At 44.0% G+C, this 27,478-nt stretch overlaps 2 protein-coding genes across 2 annotated transcripts; both read left to right on the top strand.

Moving 5' to 3' along the window:
- Positions 1-23,647: 23,647 nt before the first annotated feature.
- LOC123087588 (uncharacterized) lies at positions 23,648-24,801 on the top strand. The gene is made up of 2 exons (XM_044509631.1): positions 23,648-24,181; positions 24,403-24,801. The coding sequence occupies exons 1-2, from the start codon at positions 23,849-23,851 to the stop codon at positions 24,451-24,453; spliced, it is 384 nt and encodes a 127-aa protein (XP_044365566.1). The 5' UTR covers positions 23,648-23,848; the 3' UTR covers positions 24,454-24,801.
- Positions 24,802-25,867: 1,066 nt separating this feature from the next.
- On the top strand, positions 25,868-27,215 carry LOC123087587 (uncharacterized). The gene is made up of 3 exons (XM_044509630.1): positions 25,868-26,292; positions 26,398-26,516; positions 26,594-27,215. The coding sequence occupies exons 1-3, from the start codon at positions 25,929-25,931 to the stop codon at positions 27,107-27,109; spliced, it is 999 nt and encodes a 332-aa protein (XP_044365565.1). The 5' UTR covers positions 25,868-25,928; the 3' UTR covers positions 27,110-27,215.
- The last annotated feature ends 263 nt before the right edge of the window (positions 27,216-27,478 follow it).

The raw sequence follows: 27,478 nt of genomic DNA, 5'->3' as shown, positions 1-27,478 counted from the left end.
CATGACTACAAGTTTTACCATGCAAAAGAGATCGAATTGATCACCTAACATTTATAATAGTTCAGCAAACTTTGCAACTCACGCCATAGGGGAATGGACTTCAAGTGTTGGTTCAAATTCAAAGTTTGCATAAATTCAAAGTTTGCATAAATTCAAATTCTACCTCAAATTTCACATGAAATTACTAATAGAATTATTACACCTTAGAAGTTTTCACCCTTATTACAAATCCTTAAAGTTCAAAGTTTATGACTTCCATTCAAGTTCAAATTCAAATCTTTGCCTTGCTCCTTGTGTTCCGGGATGGGTTAACCGTCTTGCTTCTGGTTTCCCTGGCTGGGATATTTTGTGCTTTTGAAAGCTTTGTCTTGTTGCTTCTGATCTTCACTTCTGGTGGTGGCTGTTTTGTTGAGCTTTGACTGACCGAGCAAGTGATGACCAGTTGATGGTCATCTGTGGGTTCACTCATCCTTAAAGGAACTTCAGACAAAATAACTTCCGCCTCTCTTATAGCTTCAAAACCTTCATAAGCCATGGTTTCAAATTCTGCATCAGATGATGGTTCAACCGATGAAGTTTCTTCCTCTCTTGGTCTTTTCTGGACCTGGGTCAAATTGAGCTTAGTCATCGATAAAAATAGAAAACAAATGCAAAAAAGGGGAAATGTTGCACACGTACCTTGCTGCTACTTCAGTTGCTTCTTCAACTCTGCTGCTGCATTCTCCTCTAAACTTTCTCCATTCTCTTCTGCTACTGCATTCTCCTCTGGATTTGCTGCTGCCCATTGTTCCTCTTCTCCAAATGATGCATCAGCTGGATTGGTACAACGCCTAGCAATATGCCCTAGGATACCACATCTTTTGCACTTATGTTGTTTTTTTACGCGGCCCTCTTCACCAGCTCTTATCCTATTTTACCTTGGTCTTCCTAGTGGTCTAGTCAGTACAGGAGAAAATAGTTTGAACCCTGGGTCTACTATGTTCCATTGGTCTTTGCCAAGAGTGCAGGCACATTTTCAACATAAGAGTTCTAAATTTGGCAACAGAGAAATATTCAGAGCAATACTGATCAACTTCACCATCTTCTCCTCCAATAATAGTCATGAGATGTAGGGCATGTATGCACGGCTTCCCGCGGATCTGCCATTGCCTACAACTGCATTCATTAGTTGCAAGGTTCACTGGATATCTCCATTCCCTTTTTTTACTGTCTGTGTATGTGACCTCAGCCTCCTATGTCTATGGTCCAATGCATTTCATCCTTAGTCCTCTTGCCTTGGCATGCAATGCCTTAATCAAAGATGGGAGCATAAGATGGCCAACATATTGCGTTTCTGCAATTGTTTTACGAAGAGCCATCTTTATCATGATCATCTGCCTGATCTTATCAAATGCTTGCCACAACAAAAGCCCTTTCACTGACTTGAACTTTGCATTGAAACACTCAGTGAGGTTATTGGTCACATAGTCTACTTTGCAGATTTCATTGAATTTGCTTCTTGACCACAACTTTCCATGATGTTCATCCATGTACTCCTTTACCAAAGGATTGTGAGCATACAACACTCTTAAATGGTGTTCATGCTTCCTCAAGCTGCATGTGTATGATGCTGGCCATAGGTTCTCATCATAAACTTTGCCTTTGAATTTCTGAGGGTGTGTATAACTAAACCTGAGGGTGTACCCATAATGTTGCGCAACAGCTGCAGAAACTAGACCCAACTCTCCTCGGACTCTACCTCCAACACACCAAATGCAACTGGGAATAGCCAGTTGTGTCCATCAACTGCAGAAGGTGCTGCTAGCTGGCCTCTCCATCTTCCATTCAAAGCAGTTGCATCGACAGCCAAATAGGGCCTACAACTATTCAGAAACCCCTGCCAGCAAGCCTTGAAACAAACAAAAGCCCTCCTGAAGCACTCCTTCTCCAGTGCCTTCCCTTTCATTTTGTACTTAATTGTACGCTTGTCAATCTCTACAACACTCCCTGGACTAGCTGTCTCCACTTCAGCTTTGAAGGTGTAAAGCAACTGAAAACTCTCATTCCATAGACTATTAATCCAATCAAGAGCCCTTTCCTTAGCATAGAAAATCCTCATGTAAGGTATATTAGTCTTGTACTTCTCAAATAGCTTCCCATGGAGTGTTGTTGGACCAATTGTTGGTGTTTCCCTCACCCAATCCAAGATTGCAACTGACACCCAGCTAGTCTTTGCAAGATTTGATTTGTCCTTTCCCCCTCCCCCTCTAGGTGGGCAAGTGTGCCCGTGTGGGTTGCTTTTTATCTGAAACAAAATGAAAAATGATGTCAAATACAATTAAGAAACAGTACACATGATCTAAATATAGAATGGATAAATAATCTGATAAAACGATTCAGTTGTAATACCTGAATCAATTTGCTCTTTAGCATAGTGGATGCATGCAACCTCGACCTACACCTATCATAAGGGCAATGAACAGTGACTCTTCTTGGCTCACTCCTATCAACCTCATAGGAGTTTTCAGTGAGAATGCAATATGTAGTCACTGCATTACTATAGTCCACCATCAATTCGAATACGGTTCCTGGAGTAAGCTCGGTATTCTCCCTGTTCCACTCAATTGTTGGCATGTCCTCACCATCATATTCTTGTAAAACTAAGGAGTCGACGTTTCCCTCCCTCTCTTCATCGCCAGTGTCATCAAGTCTAGCACGACTGCTAGACTCCTCTGCATATTCATCTTCCACTGCCTGTTGACTAACTCTATCTACCAGTTCAGGGAATAGAATCTCCTCCTCATCTTCATGTCGAGGCACTTCTTCATCAGGCTCTGCATCTACTTATACATCAGGTGCAGAGGGAGAGGAGAAGTAGCATAATTAGCGGCAGCCGACATGTTGTGGCTTTCAGAACCACTAGGTTTACTTGGTCTCGACCTACAAGGAGTATGAGGACGCTCGCTATTAGCAGAGACAGATGATGTCTGAACACCCTTCCCCTTTGGGATACGTTGTTTGCGTGCTTGAAGCACACCGATATGGATTTTACCGAAACGGCTGTCAGCATTCAAACTAAATAGCAATCCCAGATGCTCATCACAAGTTAATGGGACAAATCTCTGCTCGGTACTGTCGAAATATCTCAGTTCAACAGCATCGGCAGGGCTCCATGGATACTCACAACAGAATGCCTCGCGAAAATCTATGAACGAAACGCTGGTTTCTACCACTTTAGGGTAGAAAAACCCAGATATCAGACATGGTTTAGTTCCACGCAGCTCGCTAGTTTCCATTCTAACCGCCAGCCGAAAAGCAAGTGCAGGATCAACCCTATTCGATTAAAATAATATAAAGGGCGCATTTAGGCCGAAAATGTTCAGATAAATTGCACTGATTATGCTAACAGTGGTCAAATACAGCCTAATTTACGGATCTCCTAATCAATTTGAGAGCAAAATGATGCTTACCCGGGTGGAATCCATGAATTATCCGCCTCTGATTCGACCCAATCATCTCCACGGTCGATGGGCCAGACGGGGTGCTCCCCCGACACTGCTTCCTAATCCTAGATGGGGAGAGAGAGTAGATGCGGCGGAGGCGGCACGACGGCGGCAGAGGCGGCACAACGACAGCAGAGGAGGGACGGCGGCGGTAGAAGTGGGATGACGACAGTGGAGGGGGCGGCGCAGAAGCGACTCGATCTGATTCAGGTTACAGTGAGGGGAACCTACAGTGAGTGTCAGTTTCGCGGCCCCACTGGTTAGCATGTAACGGTCAAAATGTGGACTCGGCCCTACACGGCCCCACTCATCAGAATTAACGGTCAAGCCATTAACCCGACAGTGACTAGTTCTGAGGGTTTCAGCCAAGGGAGTGGGGAAAAGTGAGCAAAAGTTAAGATCATGGGGATGAATGAGTAGAACTAAGGAACCAGGGGCACAGAAATAAAATTCTCTTAAATATAAGGAATACACGTTGGAGGTAATCGTTTGTCTATTGACGAAACGTAGACCTCACAGTAAGAGGGGATAGTCTGCAAATGAGCAGTAGATCCCAACTCATTACCTGATGACTCCAAATATAATGAGGGAGAAATATTCAAAAATTTGCAAGTTTGGTATGCGAGAGAAGATGATCTCAATCGCAAAACATGTTCAAGAGAACTTGATATGTGGTAAACACATGGATCACGTCATTCTTCCCAGATGAAATCCGGTACTTTATTTATATTATCAATCCATTGCATAATATAAACACACTAATAATTACACAAGTCCTAACCAAGATTAAATCTAGAACTGGACTAGAATGTAAGTAACAGTCAAACTAGGTACTAAACAGTACTAAACATAGTCTAAAACTGCACTAATACAATAATTAGTACTCGTGATTACTAAAATAGAGGGAAAGAAAAGAAACAAAGTACAGTCAAGAGGAGGTCAGCCGGAACACTAGGCACTGGGCCTGGGCCTTCACGGCCTTTGGTCGGCCCACCATGGCTGCACCGCATAAGAGCATCTCCAACAGCTGCGCTAAACTAGCGTCGCGCCGCAAATTAGGCCATTTTAGCGTGCGCGCAACGCGGCGGGTGGCTCCAGCGGGCGCGCAAAAACCGCACGCGCGCTATAACGAGTTGGGCGCGCGGTCAGATACGCTATCCCGCGCGGTGTATTTGGGGCGCCCGCTTCCGCGCGCAGCACACTCGAGCGCTCGCGTAGCAATCTCTCCTCTCCCACTTCCACCCCCATCCGGCCGCGCCGCCGCCGCCGCCCGCACCCCCCGGCGACCGTTCCGGCGCTTCCCCCACCTATCCCCGCGCCGCCGTGCTTCCGCCTCCCCCCCTCCTAGTCCCGCCGGCCCTCACGCGCGCCCGTCGTCTGAGGAACAGCGCTCGAGCGCTCGCTGCCGCGCCGCGCCCGCAATGTGTTCGGCAAAACGCTTACAAAGTATGTATTGCTCAAACTTCATGAATTTGGTGAAGGAAATATGCCCTAGAGGCAATAATAAAGTTATTATTTATTTCCTTATAATCATGATAAATGTTTATTATTCATGCTAGAATTGTATTTACCGGAAACATAATACATGTGTGAATACATAGACAAACAAAGTGTCACTAGTATGCCTCTACTTGACTAGCTCGTTAATCAAAGATGGTTATGTTTCCTAACCATGAACAATGAGTTGTTATTTGATTAACGAGGTCACATCATTAGTAGAATGATCTGATTGACATGACCCATTCCATTAGCTTAGCACCCGATCGTTTAGTATGTTGCTATTGCTTTCTTCATGACTTATACATGTTCCTATGACTATGAGATTATGCAACTCCCGTTTGCCGGAGGAACACTTTGGGTACTACCAAACGTCACAACGTAACTGGGTGATTATAAAGGAGTACTACAGGTGTCTCCAATGGTCGATGTTGGGTTGGCGTATTTCGAGATTAGGATTTGTCACTCCGATTGTCGGAGAGGTATCTCTGGGCCCTCTCGGTAATACACATCACATAAGCCTTGCAAGCATTACAACTAATATGTTAGTTGTGAGATGATGTATTACGGAACGAGTAAAGAGACTTGCCGGTAACGAGATTGAACTAGGTATTGGATACCGACGATCGAATCTCGGGCAAGTAACATACCGATGACAAAGGGAACAACGTATGTTGTTATGCGGTCTGACCGATAAAGATCTTCGTAGAATATGTAGGAGCCAATATGGGCATCCAGGTCCCGCTATTGGTTATTGACCAGAGACGTGTCTCGGTCATGTCTACATTGTTCTCGAACCCGTAGGGTCCGCACGCTTAAGGTTACGATGACAGTTATATTATGAGTTTATGCATTTTGATGTACCGAAGGTTGTTCGGAGTCCCGGATGTGATCACGGACATGACGAGGAGTCTCGAAATGGTCGAGACGTAAAGATTGATATATTGGAAGCCTATATTTGGATATCGGAAGTGTTCCGGGTGAAATCGGGATTTTACCGGAATACCGGGAGGGTTACCGGAACCCCCCGGGAGCTATTTGGGCCATAGTGGGCCTTAGTGGAAAAGAGAAGGGGCTGCCCTAGATGGGCTGCGCGCCCCCCCTTCCCCTAGTCCTATTAGGACTAGGAGAGGTGGCCGGCCCCCTCCTCCTCTTTTCCCCTCCGAGGAATCCTAGTTGGACTAGGATTGGAGGGGGAATCCTACTCCCAGAGGGAGTAGGACTCTCCTGCGCCTCCCCACTTGGCCGGCCAGCCTCCCCTCCTCTCCTCCTTTATATACGGAGGCAGGGGCACCTCTAAACACACAAGTTGACACAAGTTGATCCACGTGATCTGTTCCTTAGCCGTGTGCGGTGCCCCCTGCCACCATATTCCTCGATAATACTGTAGCGGAGTTTAGGCGAAGCCCTGCTGCTGTAGTTCATCAAGATCGTCACCACGCCGTCGTGCTGACGGAACTCTTCCCCGACACTTTGCTGGATCGGAGTCCGGGGATCGTCATCGAGCTGAACGTGTGCTCGAACTCGAAGGTGCCGTAGTTTCGGTGCTTGATCGGTTGGATCGTGAAGACGTACGACTACTTCCTCTACGTCGTGTCATCGCTTCCGCAGTCGGTCTGCGTTGGGTACGTAGACAATACTCTCCCCCTCGTTGCTATGCATCACATGATCTTGCGTGTGCGTAGGAAATTTTTGAAATTACTACGTTACCCAACAGTGGCATCAGAGCCTAGGTTATTTATGTTGATGTTATATGCACGAGTAGAACACAAGTGAGTTGTGGACGATACAAGTCATACTGCCTACCAGCATGTCATACTTTGGTTCGGCGGTATTGTTGGACGAGACGACCCGGACCAACCTTACGCGTACGCTTACGCGAGACCGGTTCCCTCGACGTGCTTTGCACAGAGATGGCTTGCGGGCGACTGCCTCTCCAACTTTAGTTGAACCAAGTATGGCTACGCCCGGTCCTTGCGAAGGTTAAAACGGAGTCTATTTGACAAACTATCGTTGTGGTTTTGATGCGTAGGTGAGATTGGTTCTTACTTAAGCCCGTAGCAGCCACGTAAAACATGCAACAACAAAGTAGAGGACGTCTAACTTGTTTTTGCAGGGCATGTTGTGATGTGATATGGTCAAGGCATGATGCTGAATTTTATTGTATGAGATGATCATGTTTTGTAACCGAGTTATCGGCAACTGGCAGGAGCCATATGGTTGTCGCTTTATTGTATGCAATGCAATCGCGATGTAATGCTTTACTTTATTACTAAACGGTAGTGATAGTCGTGGAAGCATAAGATTGGCGAGACGACAACGATGCTACGATGGAGATCAAGGTGTCGCGCCGGTGACGATGGTGATCATGACGGTGCTTCGGAGATGGAGATCACAAGCACAAGATGATGATGGCCATATCATATCACTTATATTGATTGCATGTGATGTTTATCTTTTTATGCATCTTATCTTGCTTTGATTGACGGTAGCATTATAAGATGATCTCTCACTAAATTATCAAGAAGTGTTCTCCCTGAGTATGCACCGTTGCCAAAGTTCGTCGTGCCCAGACACCACGTGATGATCGGGTGTGATAAGCTCTACGTCCATCTACAACGGGTGCAAGCCAGTTTTGCACACGCAGAATACTCAGGTTAAACTTGACGAGCCTAGCATATGCAGATATGGCCTCGGAACACGGAGACCGAAAGGTCGAGCGTGAATCATATAGTAGATATGATCAACATAGTGATGTTCACCATTGAAACTACTCCATCTCACGTGATGATCGGACATGGTTTAGTTGATTTGGATCACGTGATCACTTAGAGGATTAGAGGGATGTCTGTCTAAGTGGGAGTTCTTAAGTAATATGATTAATTGAACTTAAATTTATCATGAACTTAGTCCTGGTAGTATTTTGCAAATTATAGATCAATAGCTCGCGTTGTTGCTTCCCTGTGTTTATTTTGATATGTTCCTAGAGAAAATTGTGTTGAAAGATGTTAGTAGCAATGATGCGGATTGGATCCGTGATCTGAGGATTATCCTCATTGCTGCACAGAAGAATTATGTCCTTGATGCACCGCTAGGTGACAGACCTATTGCAGGAGCAGATGCAAACGTTATGAACGTTTAGCTAGCTCAATATGATGACTACTTGATAGTTTAAGTGCACCATGCTTAACGGCTTAGAATCGGGACTTCAAAGACGTTTTGAACGTCATGGACCATATGAGATGTTCCAGGAGTTGAAGTTAATATTTCAAGCAAATACCCGAGTTGTGAGATATGAAGTCTCCAACAAGTTCTATAGCTAAAAGATGGAGGAGAATCGCTCAACTAGTGAGCATGTGCTCAGATTGTCTGGGTACTACAATCGCTTGAATCAAGTGGGAGTTAATCTTCCAGATAAGATAGTGATTGACAGAATTCTCTAGTCACCATCACCAAGTTAGTAGAACTTCGTGATGAACTATAATATGCAAGGGATAACGGAAACAACTCCCAAGCTCTTCGTGATGATGAAATCAATGAAGGTAGAAATCAAGAAAAACATCAAGTGTTGATGGTTGATAAGACCACTAGTTTCAAGAAAAGGGCAAAGGGAAGAAGGGGAACTTCAAGAAGAACGGCAAGCAAGTTGCTGCTCAAGTGAAGAAGCCCAAGTCTGGTCCTAAGCCTGAGACTAAGTGCTTCTACTGCAAAGGGACTGGTCACCGGAAACGGAATCACCCCAAGTGATTGGCGGATAAGAAGGATGGCAAAGTGAACATAAGTATATTTGATATACATGTTATTGATGTGTACTTTACTAGTGTTTATAGCAAACCCTAAGTATTTGATACTAGTTCAGTTGCTAAGATTAGTAACTCGAAACGGGAGTTGCAGAATAAACAGAGACTAGTTAAGGGTGAAGTGACGATGTGTGTTGGAAGTGGTTCCAAGATTGATATGATCATCATCGCACACTCCCTATAATTTCGGGATTAGTGTTGAAACTAAATAAGTGTTATTTGGTGTTTGCGTTGAGCATGAATATGATTTGATCATGTTTATTGTAATACGGTTATTCATTTAAGTAAAAGAATAAATTGTTGTTCTGTTTACATGAATAAAACTTTATATGGTTACACACCCAATGAAAATAGTTCATTGGATCTCGATCTTAGTGATACACATATTCATAATATTGAAACCAAAAGATGTAAAGTTAATAATGATAGTGCAACTTATTTATGGCACTGCCGTTTAGGTCATATTGGTGTAAAGCGCATGAAGAAACTCCATGCTGATGGGATTTTGGAATCACTTGATTATGAATCACTTGATGCTTGCGAACCATGCCTTATGGGCAAGATGACTAAAACGCCGTTCTCCGGAACAATGAAGCAAGCAACAGATTTGTTGGAAATCATACATACCGATGTATGTGGTCCGATGAAAGGCTTACAGCAGGTATCATTATTTTTCTGACCTTCACAAGATGATTTGAGCAGATATGGGGATATCTACTTGATGAAACATAAGTCTGAAATAATTGAAAGGTTCAAAGAATTTCAGAGTGAAGTGGAAAAATCATCGTAACAAGAAAAATAAAGTTTCTGCGATCTGATCACGGAGACGAATATTTGAGTTACGAGTTTGGTCTTCAATTAAAACAATGTGGAATAGTTTCATAGCTCACGCCACCTGGAACACCACAATGTTATGGTGTGTCCGAACGTCGTAACCGCGCTTTATTGGATATGGTGCGATCTATGATGTCTCTTATTGATTTACCATTGTCGTTTTGGGGTTATGCATTAGAGACAGCTGCATTCACGTTAAAAGGGCACCATCTAAATCCGTTGAGACGACACTATATGAACTGTGGTTTAGCAAGAAACCCAAGTTGTCGTTTCTTAAAGTTTGGGGCTGCGATGCTTATGTGGAAAAGTTTCATCCTGATAAGCTCGAACCCAAATCGGAGAAGTGCGTCTTCATAGAATACCCAAAGGAAATTGTTGGGTACACCTTCTATCACAGATCCGGAGGCAAGATATTCGTTGCTAAAAATGGATCCTTTCTGGAGAAGGAGTTTCTCTCGAAAGAAGTGAGTGGGAGGAAAGTAGAACTTGATGAGGTAACTGTACCTGCTCCCTTATTGGAAAGTAGTTCATCACAGAAATCAGTTCCTGTGACAAATACACCAATTAGTGAGGAAGCTAATGATATTGATCATAAAACTTCAGATCAAGTTACTACAGAACCTCGTAGGTCTTCCAGAGTAAGATCTGCACCAGAGTGGTGTAGTAATCATGTTCTGGAAGTCATGTTACTAGACCATGATGAACCTACGAACTATGAGGAAGCGATGATGAGCCCAGATTCCGCGAGATGGCTTGAGGCCATAAAATCTGAGATATGATCCATGTATGACAACAAAGTATGGACTTTGATTGACTTGCTCGATGATCAGCAAAGCCATGTTAAATAAATGGATCTTCAAGAGGAAGACGGACACTGATAGTAGTGTTACTATCTACCAAGCTCGACTTGTTGCAAAAGTTTTTCAACAAGTTCAAGGTGTTGAATACGATGAGGTTTTCTCACTCGTATCGATGCTTAAGTCTATCTGAATCATGTTAGCAATTGCCACATTTTATGAAATCTGGCAAATGGATGTCAAAACTGCATTCCTTAATGGATTTATTAAAGAAGAGTTGTATATGATGCAACCAGAAGGTTTTGTCAATCCTAAAGGTGCTAACAAAATGTGCAAGCTCCAGCGATCCATCTATGGACTGGTGCAAGCATCTCGGAGTTGGAATATACGCTTTGATAAGTTGATCAAAGCATATAGTTTTATATGGACTTACGATGAAGCCTGTATTTACAATAAAGTGAGTGGGAGCACTACAGCCTTTCTGATTAGTATATGTGAAGTGACATATTGTTGATCAGAAATGATGTAGAATTTTTCTGCAAAGCATAAAGGAGTGTTTTAAAGGAGTTCTTTAAAAGAAAAGACCTCAGTAAAAAGCTACTTATATATTGAGCATCAAGATCTATTGAGATAGATCAAGACGCTTGATAAGATTTTCAATGAGTACATACCTTGGCAAGATTTTGAAATAGTTCAAAATGGAACAGTTAAAGAAAGAGTTCTTGCCTGTGTTGCAAAGGTATGAAATTGAGTAAGACTCAAATCCCGACCACAGCAGAAAATAGAAAGAGAATGAAAAGTCATTCCCTATGCCTCAGTCATAGGTTCTATAAAGTATGATATGCTATGTACCAGACCTATTGTATACCTTGCTCTGTATTTGGCAAGGGAGTACAATAGTGATCTAGGAGTAGATCACTGGACATTGGTCAAGAATATCCTTGGTAAGGACTAAGGAGATGTTTCTCGATTATGGAGGTGATAAAAGAGTTTGTTGTAAAAGTTACATCAGTGCAAACTTTTACACTGATCCAGATGACTCTAAGTCTCAATCTGGATACATATTGAAAGTGGGAGCGATTAGCTAGAGTAGCTCCGTACAGAGCATTGTAGACATAGAATATTTGCAAAATACATACGGATCTGAATGTGACAGACCCGTTGACTAAATTATCTCACAAGAAAAACATGATCACACCTTAGTACTCTTTGGGTGTTAATCACATAAATGATGTGAACTAGATTATTGACTCTAGTAAACCCTTTGGGTGTTGATCACATATCGATGTGAACTATGGGTGTTAATCACATGGTGATGTGAACTATTGCTGTTAAATCACATGGCGATGTGAACTAGATTATTGACTCTAGTGCAAGTGGGAGACTGAAGGAAATATGCCCTAGAGGCAATAATAAAGTTATTATTTATTTCCTTATAATCATGATAAATGTTTATTATTCATGCTAGAATTGTATTTACCGGAAACATAATACATGTGTGAATACATAGACAAACAAAGTGTCACTAGTATGCCTCTACTTGACTAGCTCGTTAATCAAAGATGGTTATGTTTCCTAACCATGAACAATGAGTTGTTATTTGATTAACGAGGTCACATCATTAGTAGAATGATCTGATTGACATGACCCATTCCATTAGCTTAGCACCCGATCGTTTAGTATGTTGCTATTGCTTTCTTCATGACTTATACATGTTCCTATGACTATGAGATTATGCAACTCCCGTTTGCCGGAGGAACACTTTGGGTACTACCAAACGTCACAACGTAACTGGGTGATTATAAAGGAGTACTACAGGTGTCTCCAATGGTCGATGTTGGGTTGGCGTATTTCGAGATTAGGATTTGTCACTCCGATTGTCGGAGAGGTATCTCTGGGCCCTCTCGGTAATACACATCACATAAGCCTTGCAAGCATTACAACTAATATGTTAGTTGTGAGATGATGTATTACGGAACGAGTAAAGAGACTTGCCGGTAACGAGATTGAACTAGGTATTGGATACCGACGATCGAATCTCGGGCAAGTAACATACCGATGACAAAGGCAACAACGTATGTTGTTATGCGGTCTGACCGATAAAGATCTTCGTAGAATATGTAGGAGCCAATATGGGCATCCAGGTCCTGCTATTGGTTATTGACCAAAGACGTGTCTCGGTCATGTCTACATTGTTCTCGAACCCGTAGGGTCCGCACGCTTAAGGTTACGATGACAGTTATATTATGAGTTTATGCATTTTGATGTACCGAAGGTTGTTCGGAGTCCCGGATATGATCACGGACATGACGAGGAGTCTCGAAATGGTCGAGACGTAAAGATTGATATATTGGAAGCCTATATTTGGATATCGGAAGTGTTCCGGGTGAAATCGGGATTTTACCGGAATACCGGGAGGGTTACCGGAACCCCCCGGGAGCTATTTGGGCCATAGTGGGCCTTAGTGGAAAAGAGAAGGGGCTGCCCTAGATGGGCTGCGCCCCCCCCCCCTTCCCCTAGTCCTATTAGGACTAGGAGAGGTGGCCGGCCCCCTCCTCCTCTTTTCCCCTCCGAGGAATCCTAGTTGGACTAGGATTGGAGGGGGAATCCTACTCCCAGAGGGAGTAGGACTCTCCTGCGCCTCCCCCCCTTGGCCGGCCAGCCTCCCCTCCTCTCCTCCTTTATATACGGAGGCAGGGGCACCTCTAAACACACAAGTTGACACAAGTTGATCCACGTGATCTGTTCCTTAGCCGTGTGCGGTGCCCCCTGCCACCATATTCCTCGATAATACTGTAGCGGAGTTTAGGCGAAGCCCTGCTGCTGTAGTTCATCAAGATCGTCACCACGCCGTCGTGCTGACGGAACTCTTCCCCGACACTTTGCTGGATCGGAGTCCGGGGATCGTCATCGAGCTGAACGTGTGCTCGAACTCGGAGGTGCCGTAGTTTCGGTGCTTGATCGGTTGGATCGTGAAGACGTACGACTACTTCCTCTATGTCGTGTCATCGCTTCCGCAGTCGGTCTGCGTTGGGTACGTAGACAATACTCTCCCCCTCGTTGCTATGCATCACATGATCTTGCGTGTGCGTAGGAAAATTTTTGAAATTACTACGAAACCCAACATTTGGTGCATGTTTTTAATTGTAGTTTTTATAGTATAGTATTGAACATTGTAGATGAGTTCATCGTATGATTCTTCTGAAGAAGAATTTGATATGGAAGAGGAGGAGGATCTTGCAATGATCCTAGCTATGCATATCAATAAAAAACCGAAGCACGGTGGTTTGGTTATGGGTCGGGAGAAAATTTGGAGAGATAGGATAGATGCCCATAACAGATTGATGAGGAACTATTTCGTGGAGAATTCCACATACCCGGAGTCATATTTTCATCACCGCTTTAGGATGAGCACCGACTTGTTCAGGCGCATTGCAGAAAAATTAGCGAGCCATGACCGGTTTTTTCAGCAAAGGAGGAATGCCGCCGGAGAGCTCGGGCATAGCACCTTTCTGAAGGTGACAGACGCTTTGCGTATGTTGGCATACGGTATCCCGGCTGATCTAGTTGATGATCACTTGGCTATGGGTGAGAGCCAAGCCATCATGTGTGTCAAGCGCTTTGCAGTGGGAATTGTGCAAGTGTTTGGTGAGGAGTATTTGAGATCTCCCAATGCTGAAGACGTCGCAAGGCTATTGGCGATGAACAAAGCTTGCGGCTTTCCTGGCATGCTTGGCTCAATAGATTGCATGCATTGGAGTTGGAAGAATTGTCCAAAGGCATGGCATGGGCAATTCCACGGCCAAAAAAAGGGGTCCACTATAATCCTTGAAGCGGTGGCCGATCAGGAGACTTGGATTTGGCATGCATTCTTTGGAATGCCTGGATCTTTGAATGACATCAATGTTGTCAACCGGTTACCACTGATGAATAAGATTGCAAATGGTGAGTTGCCACCGGTGCAGTTTGTAGCAAATGGCCGTATGTACAATTATGGCTATTATTTAGCGGATGGCATCTATCCAAAGTGGCAAACCTTCGTGAAGCCGTTGAAAAGCCGGAAGGTAAGAAAAATCTTGATTTCCACAATGCTCAGGCGGCGGCTAGAAAAGATGTGGAGAGAGCATTTGGGATTTTGCAAGCCCAATTTGCTATTGTGAGAGGACTGGCTAGATTTTGGGATCAAAAAATGCTTTGGTACATCATGCACGCTTGTGTGATCATGCACAACATGAACATCAAGAATGAGCGTGGCCAAGATTTAGACTACTCATAGTATGAGCTCTTGGGACATCCCGTGCGAGTGCGACGGAGGGCTGAAAGGGTAGCCCGTTTTGTTGCCTCCTACCATGCCATTCGGCGTCCCACAACGCACAATGAACTTCAGAAGGATCTGATTGAAGAGTGGTGGGCATGGAATGGACGACAAAGAGCATGATTTCTGCATTCGACATTGTATTGTTCATGAACTATTTGTTGTGTTTATTGCAGTATTTGTTGTACTAAACTATTTGTTTGGGTTGTAATGATAACGAAATTGAACTATTTATTGTTGATTTATTTTGTTTGTTTGATCATTTTTGCTTTTATTTGAAATGTATATGTGGTTTGTGCGTGCCGCGCACGCTGTATTTTTGCGCATTGCTGGAGCGGCGCGCGCGCTGCATTATAGCACGGCTGCTGGAGCCAGCGCTGGCGGCCGTGCTAAACCAGCCGAAGCGCACGCGCCATACTAGTTTTTAGCGCGCGACGCGAAGCGCGGCTGTTGGAGATGCTCTAAGGAAGAGAGGGGAGGGGCGGTTACGGATAAGGCCAGCCGCCCCGCACCACCCACGAGCCCCACTTCCTCCACGATGCAGCCGACGGGAGGGAAAGCCGCCGGCGCATCCCTGCTCCTCTACGACAGTCACCAGCGCATTGCCGATGAGCTCTCCTCATCCAAAGAGGAGACGACGACGACAGGGGCCTGGCGCGGCGGAGTGGTGGGGAAGCCGAGGTTCGCCGGAGCCCATGAGCTTGGGCGGCGGACTAGGGAAGCGACGGCGCGCCCGAAGAGGCGGCCGAAATGCCACTCTACGATGCTGCTCGAGCCCACGGTTGCCTCCAGTGGTGGCCGGGCATTGGCTCCGGCACCCTCCATCCTTTCTCCGAGGCGGATGATGCCGGAGGCACCGGTAGGTGCTGAGAAGAAGCTGAGCGCGGCCTCTTCGCCCACAATGGCGCGCATCGGGATGGGCGCATAGCCAGGAGGGCCAAGGCTCGGGCCAACGGTCTCGCCCGCGGGCTTCGGCGTCCAAGGGGTGAGCCACGCGGCCGGTGGAGGAGGAGGTGGAGGCGGAGATCCGGGGGGGGGGGCGGTGCAGGCACAGCGGCGGCCCCGTAGACCATTGGGGCGCTCGGGCCGGCCACTAGCCAGGGGTCGAACCCCATGGGCGCCTGGCCATGGGCGCGGGGAGCACCACGTTGGGCGCATCCAGGAGCGCGGTGACCGTGTCCAGGGGCATGGTGAACACCGCGGGGGGCGCATCCGGCGACAGAAACGGCGGAGTCCACCAACACCATGGTAGCAACGATGGTAACGACGACCATCCTCGCGGATCACGCGGGAGAAGAAGGAAGCGAGGCCAGACATCTCACCGGCGGCGAGTGCTCCCTCCCTTCTCTATTTCTCTGTTGTTTTTCTTGCTCTCACTGGTTGTTCTAGTGTGTGTGATAACGTGTTTGAGATCGAATGTAATCTCTGTATTGATTGATGGTTACATGCGCTACTTATACCATCTGGAGAGAGATGAGCGAAGGAATGTGTTGGTTCCAGAGGGATGCGTCTGTTGCGGGAGGAACCGCAACGACGGTTGGGCAGGGGGAGATTTCCCGCTAATTACATGTGTTAACCCTATTTACATAAGAAGTTGATCCCCACTATTCTATTTATCTCAACATGCACACATGCCACATCATCAAAGGCCCACCACTACATGCATGAGAGAAAAAAATCATTATTAGCTGACCTCATGCACACCTTCAACTCACCACACATGCCACCTCATCAAAAGTCCACTCAACATGCATAATTGTTTTTTTATTATGTTGTACCACCTATATTCAAAATATTTTCTGACTACACAATAATGAAATACAAAATATAATATTTATTTTCAGCTTTAGTTCATATATTAGTAATTCAACGATGAAAGCTTCATACAATCAAATCACTAAGATATATTGCAATCGATTCACGCAGCAACGCGCGGGGTATTCTCTAGTTAATCTCAACAGGTACAACCATCACCATTCGCATGCAGTACATGCAAGGGCCAGCGATAACATGTGAATCACCTGAGGAACTTTCTGACTTTGTTAAGGTGCTTGCACCAATCATGCATGCATGGATGCGTCAGCCTATAATTAAACATAATCACGTGTACAAAGAGAGGTCCGATAATGATAGGTAGATGGCTCATATCCTATATACACTAGTAAAATGCCCGTGCGTTGCTACGGGCCACAATGCATAAGAATGAATTTGTCTTCATAAAATTTATTCATCTAAACAGTCTGGACTATCTTAAATACACACAATATATGAAGGAGACAATAATCCTAGACGCACGGACCCTTACGAGAGTTATAGAGAATCTCCTTCTAACTCATCTTTCTCCCCCTGATTTTCAGCTGGGGTTGGCCCCATCCTTCTCTGATCTTAAATCCTGTTGGTCCACGGTCGATAGTCCGTTGAACCCATAAAAGAACTTCACGTAGATGTAGCATTACTCTGAAGGAGAAATATGGTTGTCCAGACCATCCGACTGTTATCACCAACACATGGTCTCTCTTTTTTCTGCCGGGCCCTCCCCTTACTACTCGTTTTCCTGCCATAGCGAGACATTTCTTTTTTATTGAAACCCTTTCGTTTAAAAACATGGCTAACATGTAACGTTAGGATCGTCATGCATGTCATGTGACCTTTTTTATGGTAGATAACTTTTCTTCTTCCTACTATCTCTGCCATTGAAGCCCCCTTCTCCAATAAAAAAATACATTTTTAATAGAAGGATAAACATATTGCACCATAAAGCAAATGCAATCAGTGCATATCATGTGACCTTGTCGTCTTTTATGGTAGATGCCTTGGAACCCCCCTTCTCTAATAAAAAACAATACCTTTTTTGTAGCAGGATAAACGTATTGCGCCATGAAGCAAGTGCAATCAGTACATGCACACCGATATGTTCTCTGTAGCAAAAATTTACTCGTTTTTCTTTTTTTTTTTGCAAAATCCATCATATCTCCACATCTCAACAACTCAACTCAATTTTTTCAGATTCGTCTCGACTATTATTACAACCACTACCGTGGCATCTGGTCCTTCTTGAATCCTTGTCGATAGCTACCGTCTTGTCCTCCTCAAATCCTTGTCGCTAGCCATCTTGGCGTTGCACGATCGTAACGGTCGCTGCTAAGAATTGTGACGCACACAGCATGTCTTGTGGTGGTGTGTCTGATACAACTTCAGAGTGTCCATTTGTGTTTGTGCTTCTGTTAGGCAAGTCTGGTAAGTATGCATGTAAGCTGTAGTCAATTTCACAGCTGAACTATCATGTATGGCAAAGAACAGTGTAGTAATAAAGATAAGAGGGTTGTAAATATGCAGGTATGGCCAAAAAAAATTATGACATCAATAATTAAACTTTGTTTTTCATGTAATTATATTTCTATACCAAACGTCAATAATTTCTCATTACCAAACGTCAATAATTTCTCACCGTCCAAGAGTGTCAGCTCCTTACTAACATGTACTCCCTCCGTTCTGATTTACTCGTCGTGGTTTTAGTTCAAATTTGAACTAAAACCACGACAAGTAAATCGGAACGGCGGGAGTAGTACTTCACATGTATTAAAATTTAAAAGGGATAGGAGTTTCTTTGCTTCACATAGCCTCTGTAGAAATGTAATGACTAAAATACTAATAAATCTAATGGTTCCAATAAATAGAAATTCAGGGATAGGAGTTTCTACAGCTTGGACGGACGGTGGTACAATCCATATAATTCATCTGAGCAGTACCTAGTGACTTGTTTCACAATCAAGTAGTTCTGGAAGCCCCTTAAAGCATAGAAGTAACTCACCATACTCTCCCTACTCCTGGCGAAAATCAATCCTTGTTCCCTCCCCATGGAGCATGGAACATATACATCAGTAATTCATGTTCACTCCTTAAATGGTCATTCAGAGAAGCATGTAGCCTGCTGCAGAAATATAGTAAATCCTGTCCAAAGCAACAATCTCTAAGATACAACCATATCTAGTTCAAATGCAATAAAAAAATTAGTGCTTGTGTTTCCAACAACAAATGTTAACATCTCTGGCTATATTACTTTGAATCGGGATATCTGCTATGGAGTTCATGAAAACAACACACACAATATTAGTATAATGCAAATGCTTTATACATACGCATAGGCTTCATTTCTGATCCAAATTATGGAATATGAGCACATGTAAAGCCGAGAGAAGTCCAATACAGTACGCTTCATGTGGAATTCAAGTTGTTAAATTAAATAACTACATGCACCAAGATAACAATATGTGTTTTTGTACATTAATTCAGTTCATAAAATCTAGCAAAGGTGTATGCTCACTCATTTCTCTTTGGTTCCATTCCTCCGTTCTTCCTTGGTGCAAAACATGAACTATTAACCACGTGAATCTTTTTCCGCCTATCATTGGCCCTTTTACATATTTTCTTGCCCTTGTTCTTCCACTTCTGGTATTACTACAGATGTCTGGGCTTCCTATATTTCCCTTACCTTATGCATCCTACAGCTTAACGGAGTGGCATTCAGTTTTTGGAATGCTCAAACGGAAATATACATTATCTAGTAAGTTATTTAGTAATTTAAATAAATCATGTAAGTTCACTTTTCTTATTTTCTTAGGCTGAAGATACTTGTGATATGTTACGAGTGGAATCTATGAGAGAGAAAAAGCAATTGCGATCTTGAAAAGAACTGATTTCATGCGCTCGAACGTTTCTTCGGGACCCAACTCCAAACCAAGGAAAGGCTCGAATCTGTTTTTAGAACATGGCTCTGCTGTTGTATAACTACCTATGAACTCACAAATCTAGAAGGCCATTCACCATATGCAATGAATACACAATGTTTTATTGATTGGTGACGAACAAGTACAAAAAACAGTAAGGGTGTGTTTGGTTTGTGCCCCAATTTGCCCTATCAAATTTTTGGCATGACCAAAGTGAGGGCATGACCAAAAAATTGGCAAGTTGTTATTGTTTGGTTTATAGCCACTGAACCTTCACTAGTAGAAAAAGAGGCTTCCGTCCAGCCCCATTAGTCGCGAAACTGTAGGAACCGCGACTAATGAGGTCTTTAGTCGCGGTTCGGCAGATGAACCGCGACCAAATGCCTGGGCCCAGGGCGCTCGCGGGCTTTAGTCGCGGTTGGCCAGGCCAACCGCGACTAAAGGTGCCCAAAGGCCTTTAGTCGCGGTTGGCCAGGCCAACCGCGACTAAAGCTCCTCCCTTTTAGTTGCGGTTTGTGGCACGAACCGGAACTAATGGGGTTGAGACCTTTAGTCCCGGTTCGTGCCACGAACCGGTACTAAAGGTCCCATTTTCAAACTCTACCCCCCCCCCCGGGATCGCCTTTTCAGTTTTAAATAAAATAAAAGAAAATAATGGAAATGTCAAAAAAATAAAAGAAAATAAGTTTCTCATGTGATATGTGGTCTAGTTGTTGGGAAAATTTGCAAATGTGAATTTTGACTTTATTTGCAAAATCTCTCTGAAATTTGTAAAAATGGGCATAACTTTTGCATACTAACTCGGATGAAAAAGTTTTTATATGAAAAATCATCTACTCGAAAAGTTACATCCAAATTTAACTGGGGGAACCCCGTTAAACATTTTCAAAATCCTCAAAAACCTAATAGAAAAAAAGTTATGGGGCTTGTAAGATCTAGAGTGGAAAAAATTGAAAAATATTCAAACAGTGGGCAAACTATGGTCAAACAATGGTCAAACTAATTATTCTAGAATATTAGTATTACTAAATAATTATTTTAATTATTTCAATTTTGGTCAAATCTGGTCAAACTGTGGTCAACTGTGGTCAAACTATGGTCAAACAATGGTCAAACTAGTTATTCAAGAAATATTAGTGTTACTAAATAATTATTGTTTTTTAAAACAATAGTTTCAAACTCAAACAGTGAAATGTGTCACTTCATGCTCAAGCAAAATTCCTGAAGGTTAATAGGATTGACATCTTATTATTGTCAGGAAAACAACAAGTGCAGACTTGAAGCGTGGGAGAATAGAACCCGGAAGTTAAGCGTGCTTGGGCTGGAGTAGTGAGAGGGATGGGTGACCGGTTGGGAAGTTAGATGATTTGGAATGATGAGGGGTGATAAAAGAATAAATTGAGAAGTGATGAGGGGTGGTGATTAGAGACTAGAGGATAAAATAATTCAGAAATTTGAAAAAAAAAATTCAATTTTTTTTTTCAAAAACCTGTGGCGGCCTTTAGTCGCGGTTAGCCACAAGAACCGCGACTAAAGGTCCTCCGCCCACGTGGACGGGCCTTTAGTCGCGGTTCTTAAGCAACCGCGACTAAAGGGGGGGGGCCTTTAGTCGCGCCCGTCTGGTCGCGGTTGCGCAACCGCGACTAATGGCAGTTGCGAACCGCGACCAAAGGCCCTTTTTCCACCAGTGCTTCCAAAATGTTGGCAGATATTACATTTCGTTTGACAACTTGAATTGATTTGTGTTTTTAGTTATAATGTTGATCCAATAACAAATAAACTCAAAACTTTATTTTTGTAATATGGACACTTAATTAACTGTAGCATGCAGAAAGAAATGAAATGGGTCATTCACAAAAACAATGAAAAGATACAACATTTGTGCTCAACGAAACTTGCGCTGCCTTTACGAAAACAGAGACAATTTCATTCGCAAAAAAAGAAAAAGAGACAAACAACCGTAATTTAGTAGTACAATTTCTTCTCCGGCTATTGGACTGTACTAAACAGAATTAGTTGCGCGATCTGAGTGATCACAACGACCCAAAGAAATACTCAGCCGATTAATCCGCCGCACCGATTGTTCGAACTATACGAGATTAAAAAAACTAACACGAGATCCTCGTATCAGCCGGCGAGGGACGTGCTCGCCAATTTTTTGGCGACCAATTTCGGCGCCCTCGATGCGCCCACGAGCTGGCAGAAGTAACACTGAGCCTTCGGGGCGAGCCAGGGCGAGCCAATATTTTGGCGATGGTCCAAACAGGGCCCAAATCGCAAGGGCATGCCAAAAAATAGATAGGGTCGGCGTTGGTGCTAATCCAAACGCCCCCTAAGCATCATGTGGATAGAAAAGGATGACAGGGTTGCTACCGAGAACATACCGATTACAGAAAAAGGATGTCAGGCTTGTTTCTAGTTCTTGAGTTTTTGGTCAGATGTCAGCTCATCAACCAAGATTCTTAAATGCAGCTTCAATAACCTCATTTCAGTTCCTTCTTTGTCAACTATTTCATCAATGCAGGCTCAATAACCATCCAGACCTAAACACGTTATCAAAATACTCAGGATATTAGCTACCGATGAGCATTCACAAGCGAGATATCTAAAACATTTAATAAATCTCACGAGGTGAACACTTACTTGGAAATACTTTGGAAGAGTGTTGTATTTACAGACCTCTTGAAATGCCAGTAGGGTCATTACATGCCGCAGATGTAGAACATATGCCAGTCATATTGTGCTTAAGCCACCAAAGACTTAAAGTCTCGGGAATAAGTAGGTGGTCGCGTCCAACATTGTGATTGATCATTAAAACAGTATTCCAACTAAAAATATTCAATTCTTAGGTGGTCGTGTCCAACATTGTGATCTCCTTTTATTCATTTTGATGACAAGTATTTTCGGACGGAGGACATTTCATAAAACACCTGAAAGGTATAGCTTAATTAGTATCAGTACGTAGTGATTCTTGCTACCATGAATTTAGATATATATATATATATATATAGAGAGAGAGAGAGAGAGAGAGAGAGAGGGAGGGATCATATTATGCATCGTCCTTCGCTTATCTAGTGTGAGGAACTACAGATAGAAAGGAGAAATATGCTTGGAACTGATGGATATAGAATGCAGTGCATCATAACCAAATATGGACGAAGCGGCAATGGCTGTAAAAGCAATCACGTGATGAAAATTTGCAAATGGGAACATGGAACAAAAACAACAAGAGTTTCCATCTCATGTATAGTAGTAAAGGAACCCTGAAAATGGCTGTAAAAGCAATCACGTGACCGATAACATACTCCCTGTCATAAAGGAACCCTAACATATAAAGTTGTACTATTTCATCACATACCTTATTAGCGCAGTAGTACGTCTTTCCCGATGCCCAGACCCTGCGACCGATAACATACTCCCTGTCGTTGCAGAAGAATGGAAACTGCACAGGCAAGGCAAGCAGTGACGGCAAAACTTATATAGTTTGTAATGCATTCCAGAAATATTGCCAGGGATATCACGCAGATACCTCACCTTCCTGACCCAGCAAACAACCATTGTTCCAGTATTTGTGCACCCGTCGTTCAATCTCGTGCTGCAGATATTGTCCCAAGTGTTCTTGACCCGGAAGTCATCATCCCAGAAGAAATCCCTAACAACATCCAGCGACGCGTCTTTGAAGATAGTGGCAATGCAGTACTGCGGCGGGCATTCTAGAATGAAACAAAGTGACCAATTTTTTTAATCCTGAGCTATAGTATAGTATCTTGTATGTCTAAACACTGAATTACTGAACCAAATTTCATTGCAACCAGTATCACAAATCTACATCTCTCATCAACAATCCAAAAACAGTACAATGATTGATAAAATTTTGAAAAGTTAAGACACCGTTGCTCTTGAATTGTAAGGCTATGTCTGAATCAACTTTGAAAGACTACACACACAAAATTCTTCAGTTATGCAGTCGCTCAACTAAAAAACTAACTAAGAAGGCTTCATGCATACCTTGGGATCTCTTCTCTAGCCCTGGTACCGCATCGTCGGCAATGTGTGTTCCACCATGTGTAGGTCGGGCCGCCGTCCTTATCTTCGACGACCCTCCCTGCATCAAGTCCATGTGCTCACTGAAATTGTTGCTCCGGCGCCACAGAAGCCTCCTTTGCTCTACATGATTTACAATCATATCAGGCGACCACAACACTATCCACAACACGCACACACAGGCCGTACCCTTTGCCTGTAGCAACGATTACGAGTCGAACGACTAGTCTAGACTAGTCGCTCGACTAGTCTATGAGTCGCAAAGTGGCTGTCGACTCAGTTTCTCGTGTAGACTACTTAGACGAGTCGAGCCAGTCATCGACTAGTCGACGACTAGTCTGGACTAGTCGACATGTTCGAGTCGAACGACTCAAAAAACTGGGGGAGTATAAATAGGTGGCTCATCCCCGTGAGACTAGACCTAATTCTTTCTTTCCTCTCCTCACCCTCCTCACGCCGCCGGCTGCTGGACGCGCCCGTCAAGCCCTCCTCGCGCCGCCGGCCGCTGGACGCGCGCCGCCGCGGATCTGGAGCTCCACCGTCGCCGGCCCCTCGTGCTCTTCTCCTGCTCCTTCGTCTCGCGCCCCTCCTCGCGCCGCCGGCCCCTCGTGCTCTTCTCCTGCTCCTTCGTCTCGCGCCCCTCCTCGCACCGCCGGCCCCTCGTGCTCTTCTCCTCTTCAAGCAGGTGAGCCTCAGTGCCTCCCTTCTCCTCCTCTTTTTCTTGGCTTGCTGCTGGTGTTGCTCTGCCTTGCTGCTGGAGGACTACTCGTGCTGCTCTGCTTGCTGCTGCTTGCTGGTGCTGCTCTGCTTGCTGTTGGTGTTGCTCTGCTTGCTGCTGCTTGCTGGTGCTGCCCTGCTTGCTGCTGCTTGCTGGTGCTACTAGACTGAGTTTGTTTCAACTTCCAGGTCCTGAGGTCTGAGCTACAATGTCTACAACACCAGAGATATGTCAAGTAGTGTGTTCAGCAGCTGCTGCAGCTCAAGCCGATGAGCATTACGATCCATCGAAGGATCCTGCAAGGAAGCCACGTAGGAGCAAGGACCCAGCATGGAAATATTCCTTTTGGCCTGATCTGCAGGACAAATTGACACTCCAGTGTGTTTTGTGTGGCAAAAACATCACTTCTGGAGTGCTAAGGATGAAGAAGCACCTTGGTGGGGGTTACACAGAGGTGAAAATGTGTCTAAAAGCAACCGATGAGATCAGGAAAGAGATGCATTTGTACATGAAGACCAACTCAACCAAGTTCAAAGCCATGCAACTTGATGGGGATGAAGTTGAAGCAACTGATGGAGATGGAGGAGAGGAGGTAGAAGCAAGTTCAAGGGCGTCGAATAGCACCGCAGCCTCCACGAAAAGGAAGGCTTCTTTTATTGTGACGGCGCCGGTGGCGGCAAAGAGGACAAGCAAGTCAATTGCAGATGAGGTTAGGAAGACACCAGAGGAGGTGGTTGCTGAGAGGCATAGAGCAGGAAGCAAGCAGTTAAAAATCAAGCATTATGGAACAAAGACAAAAGAACAAAAAGATGAAGTAGATGGTCATGTAGCTGACTTTCTCTATGAGAATTGCCTTCCACTCAATATTATCAATTCGAGAAGTTGGGAGATCCTATTGGAGTCTGTAGGATAGTATGGTTCAGATTATATCACACCTTCTTACCATGATGTGAGGGTACCATTACTTGAGAAGGCAAAGCTCAAGACTGACACTTTGAAGGCCAAGCATCAAAAGGCGTGGAAGGAGTATGGTTGCACTCTCATGTCCGACGGTTGGACGGACATGAGTGGGCGACACTTGATCAATTTTCTCGCCAATAGTCCTGAAGGTACATTCTTCTTAGGGACAGCCAATGTTTCTTCTGAGTCTGTTACTGCTGAATTGGTAGCAAAATTATTGAGTGAACAGATTGAGGCAATTGGACCTGAATTGGTAATCCAGGTCGTTAGCGACAATGGCTCCAACTACAAGGCAGCCGGGAGACTTCTAATGGATAAGTATCCATCTTTGTATTGGACACCTTGTGCTGCTCACTGTTTGGATCTTATGCTAGAGGACATTGGGAAGATAAGAGAGTTCAGTGATTGCATTGCTAAAGCAAAGAAAACAACCAGATTTATTTATGCCCATGGTAGGATTCTTGATCAAATGAGAACCTTGAATGGCAAGAGAGATCTTGTAAGGCCTGGAGCAACTCGTTTTGCAACCTCCTTCCTCACATTGGCCAGCATGTGGAAACAACGCCAACATTTGAAAGCACTATTTGTTAGCACAGAATGGCATGCAAACAAGTTGAAGCTCACCCCACCAGGGAAGATGGCTGAAAATACCATGCTCTCTGTGACGTTTTGGCAATCGGTGGAGAACTGCATGAGAGCTTCACAACCCATTCTTGTTGCTTTGAGGATTGTTGATGGTGATGACAGTCCAGCAATGCCCGAAATTTGGGCAGCCATGGATGTTGCGAAGACACACATAAAGGATGCATTGTCACAAAGGCCAGGCCTACAAAGTCAAGTGCTAGCAATTGTTGACAAGAGGTGGGATCACCAGATGGAGCAAAAGCTACATGGGGCTGCAATGTTTTTGAACCCCAGCAAGTTCTTTCAAATGAAGGAGACTAACAAAAGACTAGCTGCACGGCTGCGTTCAATGTTCAATGATGTGCTATGGAAGATGGTGCCGGATGATGAACTACAATCCAAGATAAGTAAATTGGCTGATGATTATGAGCTCACGGAGGGTGAATGTTTCACCAAGCAAATGGCAATTAAAGACCGCGAGAAAAAGAGTCCTCGTAAGTATCTATGAGAATGCAGCTAGTAGCTTATCTTCTTGACTCTATGTTTCAAGTTTCAACGTCTACTTGCTTGTTTCAACTCCTACTTGCTGATTTTTGTAGTACTTTGGTGGAATGCATATGGTGGCCTTGCTTATGACCTCCAATCTTTTGCAAAACGGATCATTAGTCTATGTTGTTCATCGTCTGGCTGTGAGCGCAATTGGAGTGCATTTTCTCATGTAAGTATCTAGCAATTGGATGGTTTGATAGATAATTGCAGTCTATAGCAGCTTCTCACAAAAGGATTTGCTTGCAGATCCATACCAAAGGAAGAAACCGTTTGGAGTATAAGAGATTGAACAAGCTAGCATATGTCTCATACAACCGGCAAATGACAACTAGGTTTGAAAAGTTACGCGAGCAAGGTTCCAAAGGAAAGAGGGCTAATGCACTTATCCTAGAAGAATTTCAATGGGATAATGAATGGGTTGATGTTACTGCTGAATTGGTTCATCAAAATGACGCTATGGACGATGACAATCCACTACTTTGGTCCCATGTTGATGAGGCCGTTGGCGCGACCGATGGTCTAAGTGGACGCCATCTTCCAAGGAGGGCTCGTGGTGATTTCAGTGAGTCTAGTCCTCCCGCTGGCTCTAATATCTTTTACACTCAAAGGACAAGTGTGGTTGTCCATGATGAAGACTTGCGGGCTGAATTGGAAGCTGAAGATATTGATAGTGACATGGAGACCAATGGTGAAGACAATGATGGCCCTACACGAGCTATTGATATAGACCCTGATTTTCAGCTGGATCTAGATCTAGATTGATTTGAGGGCTAAGGCTACAAGATTTCTTTTGCTGGACTGGACTTGTTGCTTGTGGTGTTGTTGAACCTTTTTTTGTAATTCAGACTTTGATGTTGGACTACTTGTTGAACCTTATGTTCGTCTTGTCAAGTTGTCACACTAAGGTGTTCTCCTATGGATTATGGAGTTCTGAACTTGTTTTTTATGCTAGTGTTGCTGTGCTGGACTGTTGTTTGATAGTGCATATTTGATTGGTTTTATCTTTCGTAGACTGTTGTTGCTGGTTTGTGGAGAAGCAGAGGCCCTGGCCATTGGATATTGCAATTGGCACAGCCTCAGGTTCTTCATCCACTTCCCATGCATTCATTTGTATTATATACTGTACTTGTA

This window comes from Triticum aestivum, chromosome 4A (genome assembly GCF_018294505.1).
Source record: "Triticum aestivum cultivar Chinese Spring chromosome 4A, IWGSC CS RefSeq v2.1, whole genome shotgun sequence".
Taxonomy (NCBI): domain Eukaryota; kingdom Viridiplantae; phylum Streptophyta; class Magnoliopsida; order Poales; family Poaceae; genus Triticum; species Triticum aestivum.
The sequence above is the reverse complement of the archived record's forward strand: the minus strand, read 5'-3'. Positions and strand labels throughout refer to the sequence as shown.